Raw genomic sequence first — 21746 nt, forward strand, 5'->3', positions numbered from 1 at the left:
CTCTTTTCCCCAGACTTCAATTTATACATGTTGGCCACCTGCTGGAGGCTATCTTTGATTATGTGTAGCATTCAGTCTGTCTCACCATGCACCTTTTGGTTGTTTATTGCTGATACTGGGGGAATGAGATGACACGGTCTGTCCACTGCTGCGTATGTGTAAGGCAGCTGCTGTCTGCTCAGAAATGTACAGGGCAGCTTTTTCTCCAGTGATGAGCTGGTTGGTCTGTCACAGGGGCTCCCTGGCAGTGAAGCGAAATCCCTGATACTAAGGCTCTTTAAGTTTCACACATATTCTGTGAAGCAGTGTTTATATTCCCATTAAACAGATAGGAAACATGAGTCTTGTGTAATTAGCCCCAGGTTCTACAGGCTGCATTTGAAACCAAATCTGCCCTGCAGTGAACCCTCTTTTGTTACACTGGTATGCCTTTTTGAATACCAGTGCTTATCTCTGAGAAGGTCCTCTTGCAGATGTGTTAATCTTCTCATTTGCATGTGGCTGCTCCTTACAAATCTCTTAATTGTTATGACTCTGTATGAATGGTATGTGGCCACATTTAAATATATTTTTGCTTGAAAAATATTTCATTGGTAAAAATAAAGTCAAGTCCTTAAAGCCACCCTATGCCTCCCCAATTCCATACATAAAGGTAGCTTACCACTTATTCCTTTAATGTTTTTCTGTATTTTTGCATGCATTTTTATGCGTGAGAATAACTATTTTGTTAATGTATATTATTTTGAGGTCTATATACACTGTATGTTTAGCTTATCATTGTTTTTATTATTGTCATTATTATTATTGAGTCCTTTAAGAATTTTAGAGTTATGTTTTAGAGGGTTTGCTATGTCATTTATGATTTTTACCTTATGAGGGTGTCATCTATATTCTGTTTCTCTCTTCTTTTCCTTGCCTCTCTGTGTGAATAAATACACATTTTAGACAATTTTTGTACTTGGGACTTCCATTCTATAATAGTTTCAGGGACAGAGTTGAAATGACTCATAGCAAGCCATCCTTGTCATCTCTGAAGCCAGCTTGTGTCCCTTTTTTTTTTTTTCTTCGCAGGCCTTATTTTGTTACTCCTCCTGTATGGAAAGTAGGTCTCCTAGCTGATATAGGTCAAGAATTTTCAGTATTTGAACCATAAATAAAGCATCCACACAAACCTACTCCCGGGACAGAGGTGACTCAGTGAGAGCAAACTTGTTCACACAGGCTCTGCATGTTCCCATCCCTCCCTCCTGTTTGAGACACTGATGGCTGTGGTCCTGCTCCTAGGTCCACATTTTATCTGATCTCATGAATTTTGTATGATTCTAGGGTTCAGAGTGAGCCAACCTCCCATCTACTGCATTCAGAACCCTGCCACAGCTCCAATTCCAGTAGCAGGGACAGGAAGCAATAGAGGTGAATTAATTGTTATATCATATGGCTCTTTATGGGGCTGGCTGCAGCAGGAACATGAGCAACATGAGGTCCCTTGGAGCTGTGCAGGCGTCTGGTCTTGGCATCAATGTGCTTGTGGTTTTTCTGAAGCAAAGGGCGGGACCAATAACCACTTGGAGAATGAAGCTCTTTAAATTGCTGGCTTTTGGCTTGAGGTCTGGAGTTAGTTATCTGGCTGGTTATTTGTGGTCAGGCTGGGCTTCTCTCATTGCAAAGGGGACTGTTCCTTAGATAAAGAGGGAGCAGGCCAGAGGTAAGTATCCATGATTTCCCATCACAAAGACTTTTGGGCAGCTGTTGGTTTGGAGCTGTACTTTGTACACACTGGACATTGACCTTGAGGCCAGTGCAGTTCACCCCACAGCAGCCCACAATTGACTGTGGCCTCTGCTTTTTCTCTCAGTGCATTTCAATGGAGCATATTGAGGGAAGTGGTTTCGCAGGCCTGGCACTTTGAAGCATGGTTGTCTTTTTTTATGGAGAAACAGTGATCAGCCATCCTGTGATGGCTTATTGGACATCCAAGGACCTACTCTGTTATTAAATGTAGGAAACACAGAACAAGAAAACAAAAACAAAAACAAAAACAGACCAGTTGCCTTCAATAATGACCCCATCTGAAGTATGCACAGAAATGATGGAAAGAAGCTTTTAAAAAGTCAGCTTTATTCATAATAGCCAGAATCTGTAAACAGCCCAGATGTCCCTCAATGGAGGAATGGATACAGAGATTGTGGTACACTTACACAATGGAATATTATTCAGCAATTAAAAACAAGGAAATAATGAAGTTTGCAGGCAAATGGTGGAAACTAGAAAAGATCACTGAGTGAGGTAGCCCAGAAGGAGAAAGACACACATGGTATATACTCATTTATAAGTGTATATTAGACATATGATATAGGATAATCATGCTAAAATCTGTACACCTAACGAAGCAAATCAAGGAGGACCCTGGGTAACATGATCAATCCTCATTCAGAAAGGCAAATGGGGCAGACATAGGAAGAGGGAGAAAACAGGGAATAGGACAGGAGGCTACCACAGAGGGCCTCTGAAAAACTCTACCCAGCAGGTTATCAAAGCAGATGCTGAGGCTCATAGTCAAACTTTGGGCAGAATGCAGGGAATCTTACGAAAGAAATGGGAGATGAAAGACCTGGAGGGAACAGGAGCTCCACAAGGAGAGCAACAGAACCAAAAAATCTGGGCCCAGGACTCTTTTCTGAGACTGATACTCCAACCAAGGACCATGCATGGAGATAACCTAGAATCCCTGCACAGATGTAGCCCATGGAAGCTCAGTGTCCAAGTGGGTTACAGGGACTGTCTCTGACATGAACTCAGTGTCTGGCTCTTTGATCACCTCCCTCTGAGTGGGGAGCAGGCTTCCCAGGCCACAGAGGAAGACAATGCAGCCAGTCCTGATGAGACCTGATAGGCTAGTGTCAGATGGAAGGGGAGGAGGACCTCAGTGGACTTGGAGAGGGTCATGGAAGAAAGGGAGGGTGGGATTGGGAGGAGTCCAGGGAGGGGGCTACAGCTGGGATTCAAGGTAAACAAACTGTAATTAATAAAAAAATAAATTATAAAAAAATATTTTGTTTATATCATTCTCTCTATTCTCATACTTGAGAACTTTCATAATTGAACATTTAAAAAACCTGCAAAAGTCTCCTGAAATCACACATTTCATATTTGAAGTTTTGAACGCTGGCTAAAACAACTGTGCATCTACTATTGTTTATGGGATTATGATTAGTTTGGGTTTTTTTGGGGGGGTTGGTGATTTTAAATTTAATTTTTGAGAATTTCATATGTGAGTACGTCACTTGCACCATTTTATCACTCCCTTTTCTCCTCCCACTCCTCTAATTCATACACATACACAGCCATATATACCACACATACATGCGTACATTTCTAAGTACAACTTGCTGGGTTTGTTTGGCTTGTTCATATGTTTCCAATTTTAGACTGGTGGCTGGGCATGCTATAACCTATCAGGAGGCTTGTCCCTGGAGAAGACAGGGGCCCCTTCTCAAGAGCCTTAGTTGTCTGCAGCTATTCATCTAGGGTGGGATCTTGTGATACTTTCGTCAACCATACTGGAATGTCAACTGGTGTTGTATTTTTTCAGGTCTTGTTTATGCACATAGATAGATGACATTTCATGGGTGCAGCTTTCCTGTCGCATGTAGAAGACAGAATCCTGGTGCTCTGGCTCTGACAGACTTTCCACTTCTGCCATGTTCCCTGAGCCTTTTGGCGGGGGTGGGGTGGTATTGAAGATCTGTCAGCTGGGACTGGTATCCCACAGTCATAATCAGTTGTTCTCTCCATTTTGACCAGTTGTGGCTTTTGGTTCTCGTCCCTGGGGACAAAAAGCTTCTTTGATGAGTGGTATAAGCAATACATATCTGTAGCGAGACTTCTTGGAGCTGCCAGTGGTTTAAATAATGATACAGATATTAATATTTAAAAGCTTAGGCCTTAGCTGGGCAGACTCTCAGCTAGCTCACTCTGACTATTCTAGTTCACATCCTGCCACATGGCTAGTTTTTACCTCTAGAAAATGCAAACAATCTAAAACTGAGGAATAGAAAATGGAAATGTGGTATGTGCACAATGGAATACTATTGCAATATAAAAGAGAAGAGTGAAATCATGAAATTCACAAGTAAAAGATGGAACAGAGCATATTATACTGAATGAGGTAACCCAGAAAAACAAATATTTTACCTTTTCTCATCTTAGTAGGTTTAAGTTATATAAGTTATATATGAATGTAGGAAGAGTTGGAAGGAGAAAGATGAAGGATAAAATGTTGTAAATCACATATTTACATATGCAATTCTCAAAATAAAACTTAAAATATAATAAGGTAATTAAAAAATAAAACCCAAACCAATTTTAATCCCATAAACAATAATAGGTACATGGTTATTTTAACTGATATTTAAAATTTCATCTTCTCCAGGATACCCTTTCTCTGCCCAGAAGTTCTGGCCTCCACTTCCTGCCTAGCTGTTGACTTTCAGGTCTTTATTAAACCAATCTGCAAGTAAGGAAGGTTCATGTTTACAAAATATGAGGCCAGTGCTGCTCCATACGAATAACAATCCCAAAGTCCAGCCAGTACTCATCTCTCTGCTGGTACAGAAATCAACAATTGAATACACAGAGACAACATTCACAAAATGTACAAATGTACAAAAGGTTATCCTAACACTTACTTGTTTTGGATACACACACACACATGTGAGCAAGTATCTCACTGTGGAGCAGTGTTGTATCCTTTGGGCATATGCTCAAGAGTGAGGGTTGTTATATCTGGGCCATGTGTGTGTGTGTTTGTTTGTGAATGTATGTATACATACACATGTAATTTCTTTGGAGATAAGGTCTCACTTTATAGCCCTATTTGGCATGGAATTAATTATATAAACAGGGCTGGCTTCTAACACATAAGGTCTTCTTGCATCTGCCTCCTGAGTGCTGAAATTAAGTGCATGCAACACACACACACATACATACACATATTAAACACAACATATTAAATAAACATATAATAATTATTATCTATTTCTTATGACCTTTTAAAGCATCCTCAGTGTTGTTTTTCTCTCCTCCCTCCTGTTTCCCCTATGTTACTCCATGTAATGTATTCATATCTAAGTTACAGGGCCTAGGACCTGCTAATAAGAGAAAAGATAGAGTGTTTGTCTTTCTGAGTTACCTCATTCAGTATAATATGTTCTATTCCATCCATTTACCTGTGAATTTTGCATTTCACTCTTCTCCTTTATATCTCAATAGTATTTCATTGTGTATACATATCACATTTTTGTTTTCTATTCTTCAGCTGGAGGACATTTAGATTGTTTTCATTTTCTAGCTGTTGTGAATAGAGCGACAATGAACATGGCCAACAAAGTGGAGTAGGATATTGTATTCTTTGGGCATATGCCCAAGAGTTAGGAGTGTCATACCTGGGTCATGTGGAAAATCTATATTTAGGTTTTCTGGAGTTCTCCTGATGTTCTGCTATACTTGCAGACAGGAACCTAGCCTAACTGTCATCAGAGAGCCTTCACCCAGCAACTGATGGAAGGTGATGCAGAGACTGCAGCCCAACATTAAGTAGAGCTTGGGAAATCCTGTAGAAGAAGGGGTGGAAGGATTGAAGGAGCCAGAGGAGTCAAGGAGATCACAAGAAAACCTACAGAATCAAGTAACCTGGGGCCATAGGGTCTCAGAGAAACTGAATTGCCAACCAGAGAGCATGCATAGGCTGGACCTAGGCCCTCTGCACATATGTTAGAGTTATACAGCTGGGTCTTCATGTGGGACACCTAGCAGTGGGAGCAGGGGCTGCCTCTGACTCCATTGCTTGCCTTTGATCTCTTTCTGCTAACTGCGCTGTCTTGTCTAGCCTCAATAAAAGACAATGCAGTCCTTCTATATAGAAGACAATATTGTCCTATAAATTGATATGCAACGCTGGTTGATATCCATGGGAGGCCTCCCCTTTTCTGAGGAGAAGGAGAGGTGTAGTGGGTAAGGAGGAAGGTTAGGTGAGAGGGAGTGACTGGGAGGGGGGTAAGCAGTGATCAGAATGTCAAGTAAACAAACAACAACAAAAATGTTCTCACTGGTAGTGCAGTGGCTGTGCTGGTTTGAAATCCACCAACAGGGAGTTAGTTCTCCTTTCTCTTCATTCTAAGCAGTATTTGTTGCCACTTGTTTTCTTTATCTTATCCATTCTAACTGTGGTAAGATGAAGTCTCAAAGTAGCTTTAATTTGAATTTTCCTAATTGGTAAGGATGTTGAGCACTTTTTGAAATATTGCTCAACCATTTTTATTTCTTCTCTTGTGAGCTCACTTTTCAGATCCATGGCCCATTGTTTTTAATTGGGTCATTTGTTTCCTTGACTCTGTTTTCTGAGTTCTTTATATGTCCTGGATATTAATTTTCTATCAGATATATAGCTGGCAAAAATTCTCTCCCACTTTCAGCTTTCTTTTCATTCAATTGTTTCTATTGCTGTATAGAACTTTTTAGTTTTATCAGGTCACCCTTGTCAGTTTTTGGCCTCAACTCCTAGACAAAGGAGTCCTATAAAGAAAAGCCTTTCCTACACAAAATGTCTTGTATCATATTGCCTACAGTTTCAGGTTTCATCTGGAAGTTTCAATATTTAAGATTTCATGCTGGGCCTTCCATCCATCTGGAGATGATTTTTGTGCAAGGTGGTTGATATGGGTCTAATTTCACTCATCTACATGTGTACAGTCAGTTTTCCCAGCACCATTTATTGAAGATACTACCTTTTTCCCAGTGTGTGTTTTCTGGCACCTTCATTAAATATCAGATGACTGCAATTAAATGCACTCATGTTTGGGTCCTTTGTTAGATGCGAGGCTGCGTTGTGTGCTCCTCTGTGGGGTGTGCACAACACTCCTTTTGTAAGATCTGAGATGGGACATGCAGGGTCCCTGCAGGTGGTTCTGATCGAGTCCATTGTCATTGCTCTGCTTACCCCTTTGTGCAGAGCTGACCTCTGCACTTTTAAAGATTAAAAAAAATCATATTTTTTTTAAAGCAGTGTGTAATGATTTCTGGAAAGAACAAAACCAGATATGCATATTCAAAGAATAAATAGGAAACTCCTGACTACTGTTGTGATAAATGCAGAGGAGGGTGTGGGCTTGAATTATAGTTTGGTGCATAATCAGGACTGGAGTTGGGAGTCAGAAAAGAGCTTTGAATGATAAACATCATGAGAGAGAGAGGGAAAAGGGAACAAGGGAGGGCAATCTACCAAAGTCCTGAAGGCCACATAGGGCAGGCATCTGGACAGATGTGGTAGGCAGATGTGAAGGGATGGCTGAGGACATAAGTCACCCTGTCAAAATCTGAGGAAGTTATGCTGGAGACAAAATCAGAGTGCTGCCCTGGCAGTGGTATAGAGAGGTAGGGACTGGCTGGCATTGCAGCTACCTGAAGTGGTGGTATTTTAGGTTCTGGGAGCCTACCTTTGACTCAACCAAATACACAGCTGAACCACACACCTCCTGATTTTGTAGCTATAGCATCAATCTAACAAAGGCTATATTGGGTTTCTGCTAAGAGACAAGGGCAGCGTTCTATGCAGAGGTTTCTTGACTTTATTTGGGATTTTATTCCAACAAACCCATCAGAAGTTGAAAGCCACCAAAACTCAACATTCAGAAAACACTGCCAGTGTAGTCCATGCCTTGTCCCGGAATGATCTCTTAATAACTGGAAGCTGCAGCTTTCAGCTACTATTCCGCATTTGGAGACAGTGTCTAGCTGCACCCATAATCCAGGAAAAGATACAAATTCAAAGTGATGCCTATAGCTTTTCCACCGCTACAAAGTGAAATGTTAAAAGTCGAGCCATTGTAAGTTAGAGACCATTGTAATTGTGTCAGAGGTAGGCTCCTCGAATCTAAAACACTATCTGACCCTTTTACAGAGTTCATGAACTTGAACTAAATTTGCTGAAAAATGATGCAGGAAATTTAGATGAATAATAGATACATGAAGAAAAATGCAAAGGAAAGTTTAAAAAAGCTAAGAGAAAGAGGAATTTTCTCCTTGGTGGTCATATGTTGATTCAAATGCCAGTGGGATGGTTGCGAGGAACAGTGGCAACTCCAGGTATACAGAAAGACCCCTTAGCATTGGAGAGCTCAGGAGTTAGAGGAAGAGAGGGATGGAGTGGGGAGGGCTGAGGTGTAAGCAAAGGGGACTGGAGGATGGGGTAACAGAAATATAGTGCTTCTCCAATGTGAAACTATATCGTGTCCACCTGAGAACTGGCAGAGGGCCTTTGGGAGTCTGCCCATCTTATATAGAAGCCTGACATTGGGAATGTAGATCCTGGACTAAAGCTCAGCTCTATTGGGAAGGTGATGGAGCTACATGGGGTGAGTTTTTCTTTTACAATAAGAGCTCACATGCTGATGGCCACTAACATGTCCTTCAGATGTTTACGGTGGGGGGGTGTTGCTGGGTAGATAAAGAGCATACCATGTTTATCCCTCAACTCCTGTTATTGCTACTGTGGGCAAAGCCTTGGTGTGACAGCTAGGCACATGGCGTGTCAGACTAGGATGAGTCTTCAGAATGTACCAGTTTTAGGCCGAGGCCTGAGTTTTTAGTCAGATGTTGTGTCATTCTCTGATCTGGTTAAGAAACCAAGAGCAGCGTCACTTGAGAGGTAAAAACTCCTTGGAGAAAATGTTGGCGATGGGCAGAAAGGAGAAGTGGTGACTCCCCATGAAGAGGTCTGCCTAGATACACTGCTGCATGCGTGTGTGAGTAGACCTGCCTAGCAGTGTTCACTACAGAAGCGCTTGCAGCAGGAGACTTTATTCACTTCTTAGTTATATAGTGGATTTCTTCAGATGGAATATTTTTGTGTAACCCTGACTGGCCTTAAGCTTGGGCTTCTACAGCCATGGCCTCTTTAGTATTGGAATTAGAGTCCTGCATGATATATAGTAGAGCTTTCTTTACACGGGGTCTCATGTATTCTATGCTGTCCTCAAACACGGAGGGTAAGCAGGAGGGGCTTCTGATCCTCCTGCCTCCATATCTAGAATGTTGGGAAGACAAGCATTAGCCACTATACCTGGTTTATGTGGTGCTAGGGATCACACCCAAGGATTTGAGCACACTAGACAAGTATTGTACCCGTACAATTTAGATACATCCCCATCACTGTAATCAGATTTTTAGAGAAAAAGAATAAAAAAGAAAAACAGAAATGTTTTTAAATGGGTGAATGATGAAGTGGATGGTGACATATTCATGAGCAGAAATGCTGTGCAGCAGCTAAAATTGATGAATCATGGCTGGGTATGTTAGCAAGCATGGTTTCTCAATGCCTTATCATGGGCAGAGGAAGTACACTGTAAGTACCATGATTGCCCTTATTAAAATGCAAGGGCATGGGATGGAGAGACAACTCAGTAGGTCATATGCATGGCCACCTAAGTCTAAAGCTTGCCCATCCTCATCAACAGTTTAGTGTGGGCCATGTGTCTGTAATTCCGGTGTTGAGCAAATGGGGAGAAGGGATTGCTGGAGCTCACTGTCTGCTCAATCTAACAAAATAAACAAGCTTCAGGTTCAGTGAGACCATGTCTTTAACCATCTTGTGGAGAGTGATAGAAGAAGACTGACTCCTGGCCTCTACACATGGACACACAACTGCATTCTTACTTCCATATGTGTACAAACACATCATCACATACAAATGTTAAGAACACTCAAAGTTCTATGTTGGTAATAAACATAATTAGTTTGTAGTTGTCATATGATTGTTGATTCATTGTACTTTTCTGTGTGTTGAAAGTAATTAATGAAAATGCATAGAGCAAATGGGAGACAATGGTGATATATTACATACACACCAAACACAATCCATAGTGTTGAAACACAGCTGTACTCAGCTGCACTTAGGCACTGAAGCCAAAGCCCTGTATGTACACATCTCACCTTCCGGGTTAGCTATTCATCATGAAAACTGGCAGAGTACCAAGGAGAGACAGGCATTCCATACACATGCATCATGGTTTTAGTGTTTGGACCACTTCAGTTTTATGAAGCTAGTGTCTGGATTTGAGAAGCGGGCTTTAGAGTGGTGAGTTGAGACAGTTTCTTCAAAAGTGACACCCCTGCTCCCACTGGCAGATGTCTGGAGGCCCAAGATTCAGGATGGTTTGCTTTCTTGTCCGAGCAAGTTCTGCAGGCACAGCTGTCCTGGCAACAAGGCTAAGTCCTCTCTGCCATCTGCACTCTCCCCAGGCCAAGTGGGCCTGCAGAACACTGTGGTCAAGGCGATATGCCACAGCCACGCTGGAATGGACAGAGTCAAGGGCACCTTTGACTCTGCATGCTTGCTGGCTCCTTGAGGTACTAAGTGAGTGGTATTTTCTTCTGTCGACTTGAATGAGCAGAAACTGCCAGAGGCCTGGAGGAAGCTGAGCTGTAGAGAACATCCTTTGTTGGGAAGTCCCTCCTCTCAGCAGCCAGTTCCAGAAAAGAGCAAAGTCAGTGTGAATCCATTTGCAGCATGTGGAGAGCGAGACTGTGCATGGCACTGAGCATGCTACCTTTGATGGGGCTATTTGGGTTCTGGAAAGAAGTCTGTTGTGACAACAGCCATGCAGGGAGTCTTGAGAATTTAGCTCTTACAAGATGTCTGCTACAGATAGTATGGGGAAAGTAGCTGGCCAGAAAATAGTATAACATTGCATTGTTGTGATAATAAAACTTAAGGTCCAAAAATATGTGTACAATCGTCTGCGTTAAATGTCTCATATTAGTAATAGAGTGGGGCTTGGAAAATATTCTCTCTTCATACATTTGTGTGCAGCTCCTTTGAGATGTGTTTTAATAAAGCCTTAACCTTGAGCATGTTCTCAAGAGCCCAACTTGATCAAGAGCCCAACTTGAGCAAGAATCCCAGTTGGTCTCCTCTAGCCTTTGTGGACTCTCTCTTCCCTGGGTAATAGGTGATCCCCTTGGCCAGCATTCAGCAAGAATGTGATTAAATCTGTTAAGCAAGGAACTGCCCTACCCTCTGTGTAATTTCCATCCACTGATCCTCACCCTGATTCTTAACTATCAATCCTAATTTTCTATGTTGCTTTTGGAATACAGCCAAATCTCTCTTGCTTATGGCAAAACTCCATTGTAATAGCCCTCATCCTCATTGCATTAGTCCTCACTAGAACTGGCCTCATCATTTTAAGAACTGCCAGATAAAGGGTTTTTTGTTTTTGTTTTGTTTTGTTTTTTCTTCCCCTGGCTTTGAGAAGTATCTCATCCAGGGCAATATATTTACATCCATTTCAGATTCAGTTCTAAAGGCTGGCTTGGCAGCCTCCAAATTCAATGTTCTTTTCCTATACAGTGCTTATTTTATGCTGAAAGGAATGTAGATCAAGTCATTTAAAATATTTTATTTCAGTTAATGAAAGCAAGCATCTCACAGCCTTTGGATGTCATAATTTGAGTGCTGCAGTGCCTTGGAGAGTAGTGTTGCTCGGGGTGATAGGCCTATAGGGTATTTAACCTTGATTCTAATAGGAGTGAATTACTGGTCCTTCCATGGTACCAAATCCTGCTGGACCTCAACAATCCATGGCAGCCATGCCAGCATCAAGAGCCTTAGGTATGATTTCTGGGATGGCTATGTTTTAAGTTACTGTTAAACTTTAACAGTTGGTTAAAAACTTCTGAGTAGGTTTGGATGAGTTTATTCATTTACTCTCACAAATAAATACAAAGCAAACCAATAAAAAATACTTTACAATTTAGCAATTGTATTTTCCAGGCATGGTAAAGTGCATTGGAACTGTTTTATAAAGTGTTGCTTGCCCAAGTGAGTTAAAGTCAAAGGAGGAAGAGGAGGAAGAAATAGAGGAGAAAGAGGAGGAAGAGGAGGTAAAGGAGGAGGAGAAAGAAAAAAAATTCCGTAAGGTAACATAGATGAAGCGTTAGGGTGGACAATACAATAGGAAGAAATATGTACAAAAATGAAAGGAAGACACAAAGGAATTATAATTGATTTACCTGCGCGAAAGTTACAAGATGGACAGTGTTAGAGTGAGATTTGAAAGTTGGAGACACATTTTTCAAGAGGAAAGAAGTGATGGCTGGTTCAGCAAAGGTAGTAAAAGGTGGGGCTTGGTTAGGAGAGCTCAGTGAAGTTGTTAAGAAAGCAGCAGAAAGGCGAATGGCTAATGATGGTCTTGTTAAGGTCTGCAGAAACCAAATTTTCAGACTAAGTTTGGAAAACGATGTTGTTCTATGTGTAGCACTGCGCCATTTCCACCAGTGTGAGGTCCACACACCTGGGTGGGTGGAGCACAACCTTTTAAGTGCATGCAGGACAGGTGTCAGGGAAGGTAATAAAAGTATTCTCCAACATAAGACTGTTATGAATGCACATAGGAGACATGCATTGACATCCAAAGGGATGTGATGCTTGATAGATAACTTCCATAGGAGACAGGATCATAAAGACTTGGAGATGGAGCTGATGAAGACAAATGCAGGCAAAGAGAAAGACTGGGAGACTCATCATGCTCTGGGCCTGTATAAAGACAGCTTCTTGGGAAACTGATTACTAACTGCTATACATGAGGGGATGGTAGTCAAGGGAGAAGACCTGAAATACCTTATTAGTTTCTTCAGTGAGCATATGAAGTATATGTGTAGAAAGAAAAAAAATGAATTAAAAATCTTAGTCTTTATTTGTTTTTATTATTATTCTCCCTTGGATCATATTGGGCTTCCCCTGTGTTATTATTTTTATATCCACACAAATGCTTCATGAAGTTGAATTATCCCTATCTCAAGTAAGAAACCGTAGGCTCCAGTAGATAAAATCATTTGCCCATAGTATGTTATTAGAGAGCAACCAATCTTGAAGTAAATCAGATCTCCCTACTTTTAGAGTTTATTTTATTTTCTTTCATCATTTCATGGTATTTTTGTGAAGCTCTTTGACACTGGGGAGCTTATCTTGTTGGTTAGATGGCAGAACATAAAGGAAATAACGCAACACCCTCAATAAGGCAGAAAAGAGCATGTTTTGGAGTGTGTACAATAAGGAAACAATTTCTAGTGTAGAGACGTTTTGAGTGGTTTTGGGGGAAAAAGGATAGGGAAGCCTTATGGAGATAACCCTTCCTTAAAGGTCATCATACAGGCTTCTTGGGCTAAGACAGAAGAACAAGGTTAGAGTTTGAGACTGGATAAAGTATTAAAGAGAAGTCAAAGACAAGTACTCTGGTGCTAAGATGCCAAAATCAATAGAAATTATAGAGGCAGGGAATGAGAACTGAAATTAAGAGGCACAATACCTCAAACTCACATAGTCAAACGGAGAAAATAAAACACCCTCTAGGCCCTTCAAAAGTCTAAGCTAGAGGAGTCTCAAGACTAACCAAGGAGGTGCTGGGACACAGGAGGAGAAAGCTTGATGATACTGATTGTCTGAAAATGAAGGAAATGTGTGTAGGGTTGCAACAGTGACTAGAGAGAATGTGGCAGGGAGTCTGGCCTCATGAATCCTATTGTTTGGCACTTTTTTTTCCTTCTCTAGTGTGGAAGAGGCAGAAGGCCAGCATAGAAGATACACCAATGGTTTGATAAGCCAAAGGGTCGAGTTCTTTATCCTCTGAGTCTTTCTGTGGTTTTTACATCTGGTCAGTCTGTTAGAAATGAGGCTGAAGGGAGGAGCAGGTAGCTAATAGCACCACAGTCAGAATGAAGAACCATTGCAATAAGTTCAACGTCATTGTTTTTTGACCTCCGATGTATGCATGTAAGAACTCAGAATCTCTTCCTGTTGTTGCCTCCTTTGACCGTGGGACTTGGCATGCTCTTGGGAAATTCCTGCTCTCTGACAACTCCTTTGTTTCAGGTCTAGTGGAGGGGATGGGAAGTTGGCTGTAGTGTAGTGTTTGAGGAAACTTCCACTATCCCCCTCTGTTGCAAAACCCTGGTGTGTCCCTTTGTGATTAACACTTATGGTATAGTACTGAGGGTTGGTGGTGAGCATTTGTCCCCTGCCTGGTGTCACAGTCAGAGACACTGAGGGAGCTGCATGGGAGATGGAAAGTCTCCAGTAGCTTCTTTTATAACACAACTTCAGGAGGGGGAGAAAGTAGGTTTATGAGAAAGGCCCGTAGCAAAGGAGAGGAAGCTTAGGAGGATGCAGCTACATTAGTCTAATTGCTCTTCTAACACTAATGGGGCTTTTTTATCTCTGAAGAACACTTTCAAGCACTCACGTGATTTGCGAACAAAGATGTAGGTCTGGATGGAGGAATCCTGGCTTCCCTTTAAATGTAAGATGAAATAATCTCTCCCCTTGTTGTTTTCCCTCTTTTACTGCAGGTCAGTAGATTACGGCGCCACCTATGAAAAGCTAAATGACAAAGTGGGTTTGAAGACAGTCCTCAGTTACCTCTATGTCAATCCCACCAACAAAAGGAAGGTAAGAAGAGGGGCCAGGAGTTCCTGTATGTTCCTTTTGGGTAGCAGGGTGGCTTGGGTACATGAGTTAAGGACAAACAGAACAGCTACCATGGCACTTGTGGAGGGTCTACTTTCTGTGCTTGGGAGCCCCATAAGCAGTGTGAAATTTTAATAAGAGCCTTGATAGTATTGATAATAATATAAACGATGGGAGCAGCACCCGTGGGAGTATGTTGCTCTGCACAGGCTTCCTGTGCCTGCAGGTGGTGTTTACTTTCCATGTCTTACATATGCTCACCATGAACCTGTGGGCAGAAACCATTACTGCCGCACTCTAGAGCCAAAGACACAAACTCACACAGATCATCTAACACTCTAGCTTGAACTTCTTCAAGTTAGACTCTGAAGCTCATTTTTGCTTTAGCTTTCTTCTTGCTCTTTGGTTGTTTGTGTGTTTTCTTTTGCTTTTGTTTTGTTTAGCTTTGTTTTATTTTGTTTGGACAGCAGTTTATTCACAGGGAATCCCTTCTACCAAGAGAAGAGGTGGGTTCTGGATTCTTCTACTTGAGCTGGAGGTACTTCAGAGGTGGAGGGCAGCTTTGGCTCCGCCAGATTCCTGATTCTCTGTTTTCCTCTTCACTGGCAGCCAGGATGAAATCATAGGAGGTCAGGCTTTCATCATGGAGACTGATGGGGAATCTGAGGTCTGAATCTCATGAAATGAAATTCCATTCCTAGATAGCTCTAGGAAACAAATCCTTTACAGTATATTGGGGTTAGAGAGATCTGATCTATCCCCAGCTGGAAAAGCTCTCCTGCTGAGAGACTCAGTTGGATCTGTACCAAAATGATGATAAGGTCATTTCAATACCTCTAAAGCTCTTAAGTTTTCTTCCCTAACTCTGTTAGCATTCTCCAGTGGCTTTGCAAAGCCCGTTTTTCCCCCCCGCAGTGGGCTCAGGACTGAGCTTCAGGTAGCTGTGCAGACATAAGGATCTCTGATTCTAACATAGCAGTCCTTGCTCTCCATGTACCATGCAGACTTTTCAATCTTTGGCAATAGCATAGTAGTCTTGGGCATGACTTAAATGATGGTTTATGTTGCCTAACACATCCTAACACACAGTCTCATTTCTTCTCATTACACTTTCTCTGATGTCTCTGGAAGAGGAGGAAACTCAGTATCAGACTCCTGCCTCAGCTTTTGTGATGCAAAGTCCTAAGGTTCAGGAAACACAAGAGTTCTCTGGCCTCCAGAGGATGGTCAAATGCCAAAGCCTCCATTACTGGAAGGATGCTTAAATTAGGTTTAGCTGAGTAGTTTCTGTTTTTGATTTTTTTTGTCCCCAAATATTGCCATATTCACAACTTTTCAGTTTTGTTATTTGAATTATTGAATGTTAGGGCTGGAAGGGATTATCGATTTGTCTTATTCAGGCGATTATTGATGGCTTTTAAAACAGTAACCCCTTTGCAAGTGAGCCTGACATTCTAGACTTCTGCTCTAGAAGCGTGCCTTGAGCCTGACATTCTAGACTTCTGCTCTAGAAGCATGCCTCTGCCATAGAATGTTCACACATTTTGAGTGTGTGTAAACATCCTAATTTCATGAACCCAAGACTCAATATGTCAAAAGTTTATTGGATAAGAATAAGTCATATGCAATGATTTACAAATAACAAAATGGAAGTCCTCCAAGGCCTGAGTAGCCACGGGCACTAGTCGTTTCCCTCCTTATTGCGACAAAATACAAAGGCACAAGATCAAGCTAGTGGTAGCTGGAAGGGCCAGTCATATAGGATTCCTAGCATCATAGATCTCTGGCATTTACTGTACTACAACATATATGGAGATTCATACATTTTGCAAGGACTTTCCTTAGTGAAAGGTCACACTTGTTCACATCTGTTTTGCTTCTCTTCTGTCACATGTGTTATTTCTTGGAAACTGTCCCACCCTTGTCACTTTTTTATCTTTTCCATGTTTTCTCTACTCCTGTGTAACACAATTTAGAAGTTCTTAGAAGTAAGTAGGGGTATGAAGGGCAGGTCCAGGTGGGTGATTCATGTTAGAAGGAACATAGCTGAGGTTTGGAGGTCATGGATGTAGAAATGCTTCCTCCACTTGCCCTTCCCAGACATGCCATCCAGATTCTGGACTGTCTGGAGAAATGTCTCAGATTCTATTGGTCACTAAAAAGGAGATAGTCATATTTCATTGACCAATAAATATTGCTAAATTTTATTAACTCTCACCTTGGAGGCACTGCTGGGAAAACAGTTAAAGCACAGATATGTTTTTCTCATTCTGGTCAGAAAGTCAAAAAGGCAGTTTCATGAGTTTGTTTGTTTTTGAAATGAGTAATAGAAATAATGTTTATGGGAATCTTTTGTGATTCTTGAGACTTTTATTATTCATCCAAGGAAAGATGAGGTTGTTCCACTGTTAATATTTGACTTTGATTATTTTGAGGACCCTGGTTGTCTGTGACACAAATACATTGCACATGGTGACTTACCAGAATTTTCACTTTAATAGAAATTTCTCATATTCATTCACTGAAGCAGAAGTACAAGTTGATATGAAGAAACACACTAATTTGCTTCTCTGTGCATCTTGAACTCTGTACCATTATTATGACCTTGGAATGCTACTTTTTAGCTTTCAACTTCTTGGATTTAAAATATGTCTAGAAATTTAGAGGTGTCATTACCGGGATTCTCTTTTCACCTTACATTAAGCAAGATTCTTTTGATCCTCTGAGTTCCCAAATTATCTGCAGCTCTCCATGCTCATTGGCAGCGGGCTCTTGCAGGTTATGTAGTCAGTCTCATGGAAGCAGCTGCTTTTCGCCTAATGAGTTATTTATTTAACAGATGGTCACTGCTTTCCTTGGATGCTGTGAATCCTTCAGATGAGATCTGTTGCTCCCGGCAAAACTGTAAATTGTGCTTTTATTTATATAGTTTCTCATAAAAGTAACCATTGGTTTTTAATTTTGTCAGTGCATTTTTTCTTCAAGAACAAAAAAAAAATCTTCAAATCCTCACAGTTGATAAGCCATTATGTTAAAGATGGAAGCGTCTGTGTGTACATAGCTTGCTTCTTGGTAGCACTCTCGGGCAGTAAGAACTAAGCGCCTACAGTGCTAACCTTCTCTCGGGAAGCTTCATCCACACTATTCTATGGTTCTTGCAGCCCCTTAGGAAGCAGGAAAGACAGCAAAGCAGATTCCAGAGTTTGTTCCACGGCTTCACTACCATGAATGATGGATCTGTAACAGACCTCCTAATGGGAGGGTTTGGGGAATAAGGCTTAATGAAGTTGGATGTGAGGCTTATAGGACAGTGTTTCTCACAGGCTGCGAATAGGATGCCCATCATTTCATCTAGCAGGTGTCATCATTCTGTTTGAGGGAGAAAACTGATATGAGATGCCTAGAACTTCTCTCATTGTCCTCAGCTAATAATATTGTGGCATCAGAATTATTTTAATGACCTTGACCCACCTTTATTACATTTGATGTGAATTCTGTCTCTCTGGCCACTGAGTATAGCTAGTTCATCACCTAGGTTTGAGTTGACTATGGTCCGGTACTCTCGTATTTCAGGACATTTCTGAGCCTCACATTTGGAAGATGAACAGTGGATTAGATCTGGAAACAGGAGTCAGGAAGGCTTGCCCCACTAGAGTAGCAACTCTGTCATTGTGGAGGCTGTTGAGTGTCAGGCTGAAGTTTCCTGTTCCTCTTACAGGAAATGGAGAACTCTGGCTCCTCAGGGATTCATTCTTGCCACTTGAGTCTTGTTCTCAGGCCCCATGCAGTATGGCGACTGTCAAGAGTCAAGTCTGTTTACCAGACCTGTGTTTTGTACAGTCTGGCTGGTGGCTGTGTATGTCCCAGCCAGAAAGGCTTCATTCCCATCCATGAATCTATCTGGGAAGTAATCATTGAGTGGACAGGGAATTGCAGGCATGTTCTGGTCTCATTGCTCTGGCTCAAAAGCTACTGCAGCTTTAGAGAGAATGCTAGAAATGGCAAAGATGATATGCAGGTCTGACTGCCAAGGAGTGTGACAAATCCCTGAAGAGCAAGTGTGTTCTCCCCACCCCGACCCTGTGTGTTCATGTGTGTGTGTGTGTGTGTGTGTGTGTAGTGGATCTGACATCAGAATAGAAACATGACTTCATTTTATTGAGCTTCTAACAATTTCCATGCACTGGCACAATTCACTACTATAGTATCTAAGGCCACTTTCACTTGGGTCTGAAAGCTCTGTCTCTACTGTACACATGAGAAAAGTAAGGCTCAAGAAGGAGCCAACATATTTTTGTAAAATACCCAGTAAGAGGTGTCTGTGCCTCCATTCTTTTCTCTCTGACCCTGCACCTTGGCTAACATTGCCACAGGTATAGAGCTCAAGAGAATTGCAGTTGTCATGATATCAGCAATAACCTGGGGTTACGTGAGGTTTTCTGCTCATTAGTATTGGAGGATTAGCACTTTCTGGAAGGTGGAGAGGTGTGTTAGAGCCTCCATTTTTAATTGATTTACCAGTGAGAAGGATAATTACCTCCATGCTGCACTGCAGAAATACAGTGGGAATTACCAGGCAGATTTTTTTGATGAGCATGCTTTCTCGGTCAAGTTGCTGAAGAGGCATTGAATGCATAAGCAACAGGTACACAGGACTGTGCCATATTCCAGCTGCAACTGCGAAGACCTGGGACCCCTATACAAAACAGAAAGTGAAATTTAGAACTATCTGATTTCTGCTTTTCCTGATGCACATCTCTCGAAAGTGTTGGGGGATGGGAAAACTATGCTTAGGGGACCACACCTGCAGCTCACAGATGCTAACATCTCTCATGATAGAATATTACGGGAAATAGTGCATGTGTCAAACAAGGGAGCTCATCGTTCTGAGGCAATCTGGAACTGTGTACCTCTAAGCAAAGTGTTTGGGGAGGAAGAGTTCATGATTTCAGAAATGAGTAACTCTTCCCGGGGAAAGAAAATGCACACATGTCAAATGTATATGCAAACCTGGACGTGCAAACTCCAGTGCATGCAAATTCTGTATCCTCCTGGTCATGAGGACATTGGTGAGGTAGTGGTGGTTGATGTCTACAGTGTTCTAGAGGACTGTCGTCACAGGACAGTAGAAGCCCTGGAGCAGCCAGAGATGTTTAACGTACTGTTTTTAAAAATCAGATTTTCTTTTTTGTTTGTTTGTTTTTTAACTTATTAATTACAGTTTATTCCCTTTGTATTTCACCTGTAGCTCCTCCATTTTCCCCTCCCAATCCCATGCTCCCTCCCTCTTCTCTACTCATGCCCCTCCCCGATTCCACTGATAGGGGAGGTCCTCCTCCCCTTCTATCTGTTCCTAGTCTATCAGGTCTCATCAGGAGTGGCTGCATTATCTTCCTCTGTGACCTGGTAAGGCTGCTCTCCTCTCAGGGGGAGTTGATCAAAGAGCAGGCCAATCAGTTTATGTCACAGAACCCATGTGGACACTGAGCTGTCTTGGGTTACATCTGTGCAGGGGTTCTAGATTATCTCCATGAATGGTCCATGGTTGGTGTATCAGACTCAGAAAACACCTCTGTGTCTAAAAATCAGATTTTCTGTATAGATTTTCACATGAAGTCTTTTTGGAGATAATTTTAGATGATTTTGAGCTCCAGGCTTGAGGTGACAAGAGGAGGCAAAGTTGCTTTGATTTCTTGTGTCCAGTTTGAATCATTATTCAGTATGATGAGAAAGGTCACATATGGAAAGTTGATATTGGGCAAACGGCCTTTGGGAGTAGAGGATAACACTTAGGCTGACTGAGAGCTGGTGCTAACCGTTACTAGCATCATCAGACACCAGGCTTTTATAGAATCCCACTGCCTGACCGTGCTTTTCAGAGTGATGAAGGTTGCCATCAGTCTTTCACTATCAGCTACCTCCATGTCTTCTTGAACTTGACGTAACTCTTAGAAGCTGGCTGATTATAGAGCCCCAGCTTTGCTTCATTCCCTAGGAAAATGAAGCCACCTTCCCTTTTTCCCACCGTCTTCATTGTCTCTTAAAACCAGACCTGCTGACTGCCTGACTGAGATGGATTGCTGGGCTGATGGAGAGAAATGGCTCCACTTCTGTTCATTCACAACCGCCTTGTTGTTCTTGCCTCATAAATTAACATAGCTACCAAAGGGCTAGAACAGCATGTCAGCAGAGGTGTTTACGGGAAAATATGTGGAGGGAGGATTGAAGAAATAACAGAATACATGTTTGCTCACCGAGTGGGAGTTCAACCCTTTTTCTTTCTTGGTGTCTCCAGAAGGAGAGTCATTTAACACCACTGTCTTGTCATCAGGGGTAAGAAATCAGAAGGTAGGAGGCTGCTGTAAGGAGAGATACTGGTATCTAAGTTTTCGTTTTCTTTTGCAAGTGTGACCCCAGTCATACAAAGGCCTTGAAGCCTGCTTTGATTCAACTAATCACTTAAAGGAAAAAGAACCCAGAGTAATTCTTGGAAATTCATTATTTAGTCACAAAGTCCCTCTCTCAGCAAATACATGTATGTGGTTCCCTGTATAAATTACTGCAGTATGCTGCAGCCAAGAATTTATTTAAAGGCTCATTAAAATGATTGCTGTTTTTTCTTTTGCATTTTATTTGAAAATGGGAAGAATATAAACCCATAGACTGGATTTTCTCCAAAGTGCCCTTTAGTGTTTCTTAACAAGTATATTATCTTTTTAAAAATAAAAAATATATAACTTTAATGAGATTAGTCAGCTATTTAAGAGGAATAACAAAATTAGCTACTTACTACACTTTTTTGAGGGATTTATTTTGTCCACCGTATTTTTAAATTTGATTTGTATTGGTTTGAAGTTTTCATGTGTGTATTGAGGATTTCAGCAATGGCTCGTGAAGATGTCAGGGTTCAAAACTAAGGAAGGAAGGATTATCTTTTCTTCTGTCTAATGCTAGTTTAGGCTGCAGCAAGGATTGAATAGAAACTTGTGTTTCTGGATGGTGCATGAGAGGCTGGTCCTGTTACCTGCCTAGATCTGAGCTTCATGGATGCTAAACCAAACCACGAGAAGAGATTCCATTCAGGCTGGTTGTTTGCCAAGGGCACAGGGCAAAGCTAGAACGAGGAGCAGGAAGATGCAGGGCAAACTTGAAGGAGACAGCTGTATTGCAGCTTGAGGGAAAATATCATATGACTGATGTCCTGGATGGCAAGTGGCAGCTGAGA

General features: G+C 41.6%; 1 protein-coding gene across 1 annotated transcript in view; it reads left to right on the plus strand.

Moving 5' to 3' along the window:
- The window catches only part of Sorcs3 (sortilin related VPS10 domain containing receptor 3), a 604602-nt gene that overhangs the window by 261856 nt on the left and 321000 nt on the right, over positions 1–21746 (plus strand). Inside the window, exon 3 of the mRNA XM_060390926.1 lies at positions 14404–14503. Within this exon, the coding sequence (XP_060246909.1) occupies positions 14404–14503 (100 nt within the window). The remainder of the gene's footprint in view (positions 1–14403; positions 14504–21746) is intronic.

This window comes from Meriones unguiculatus, chromosome 1 (genome assembly GCF_030254825.1).
Source record: "Meriones unguiculatus strain TT.TT164.6M chromosome 1, Bangor_MerUng_6.1, whole genome shotgun sequence".
Lineage (NCBI taxonomy): Eukaryota > Metazoa > Chordata > Mammalia > Rodentia > Muridae > Meriones > Meriones unguiculatus.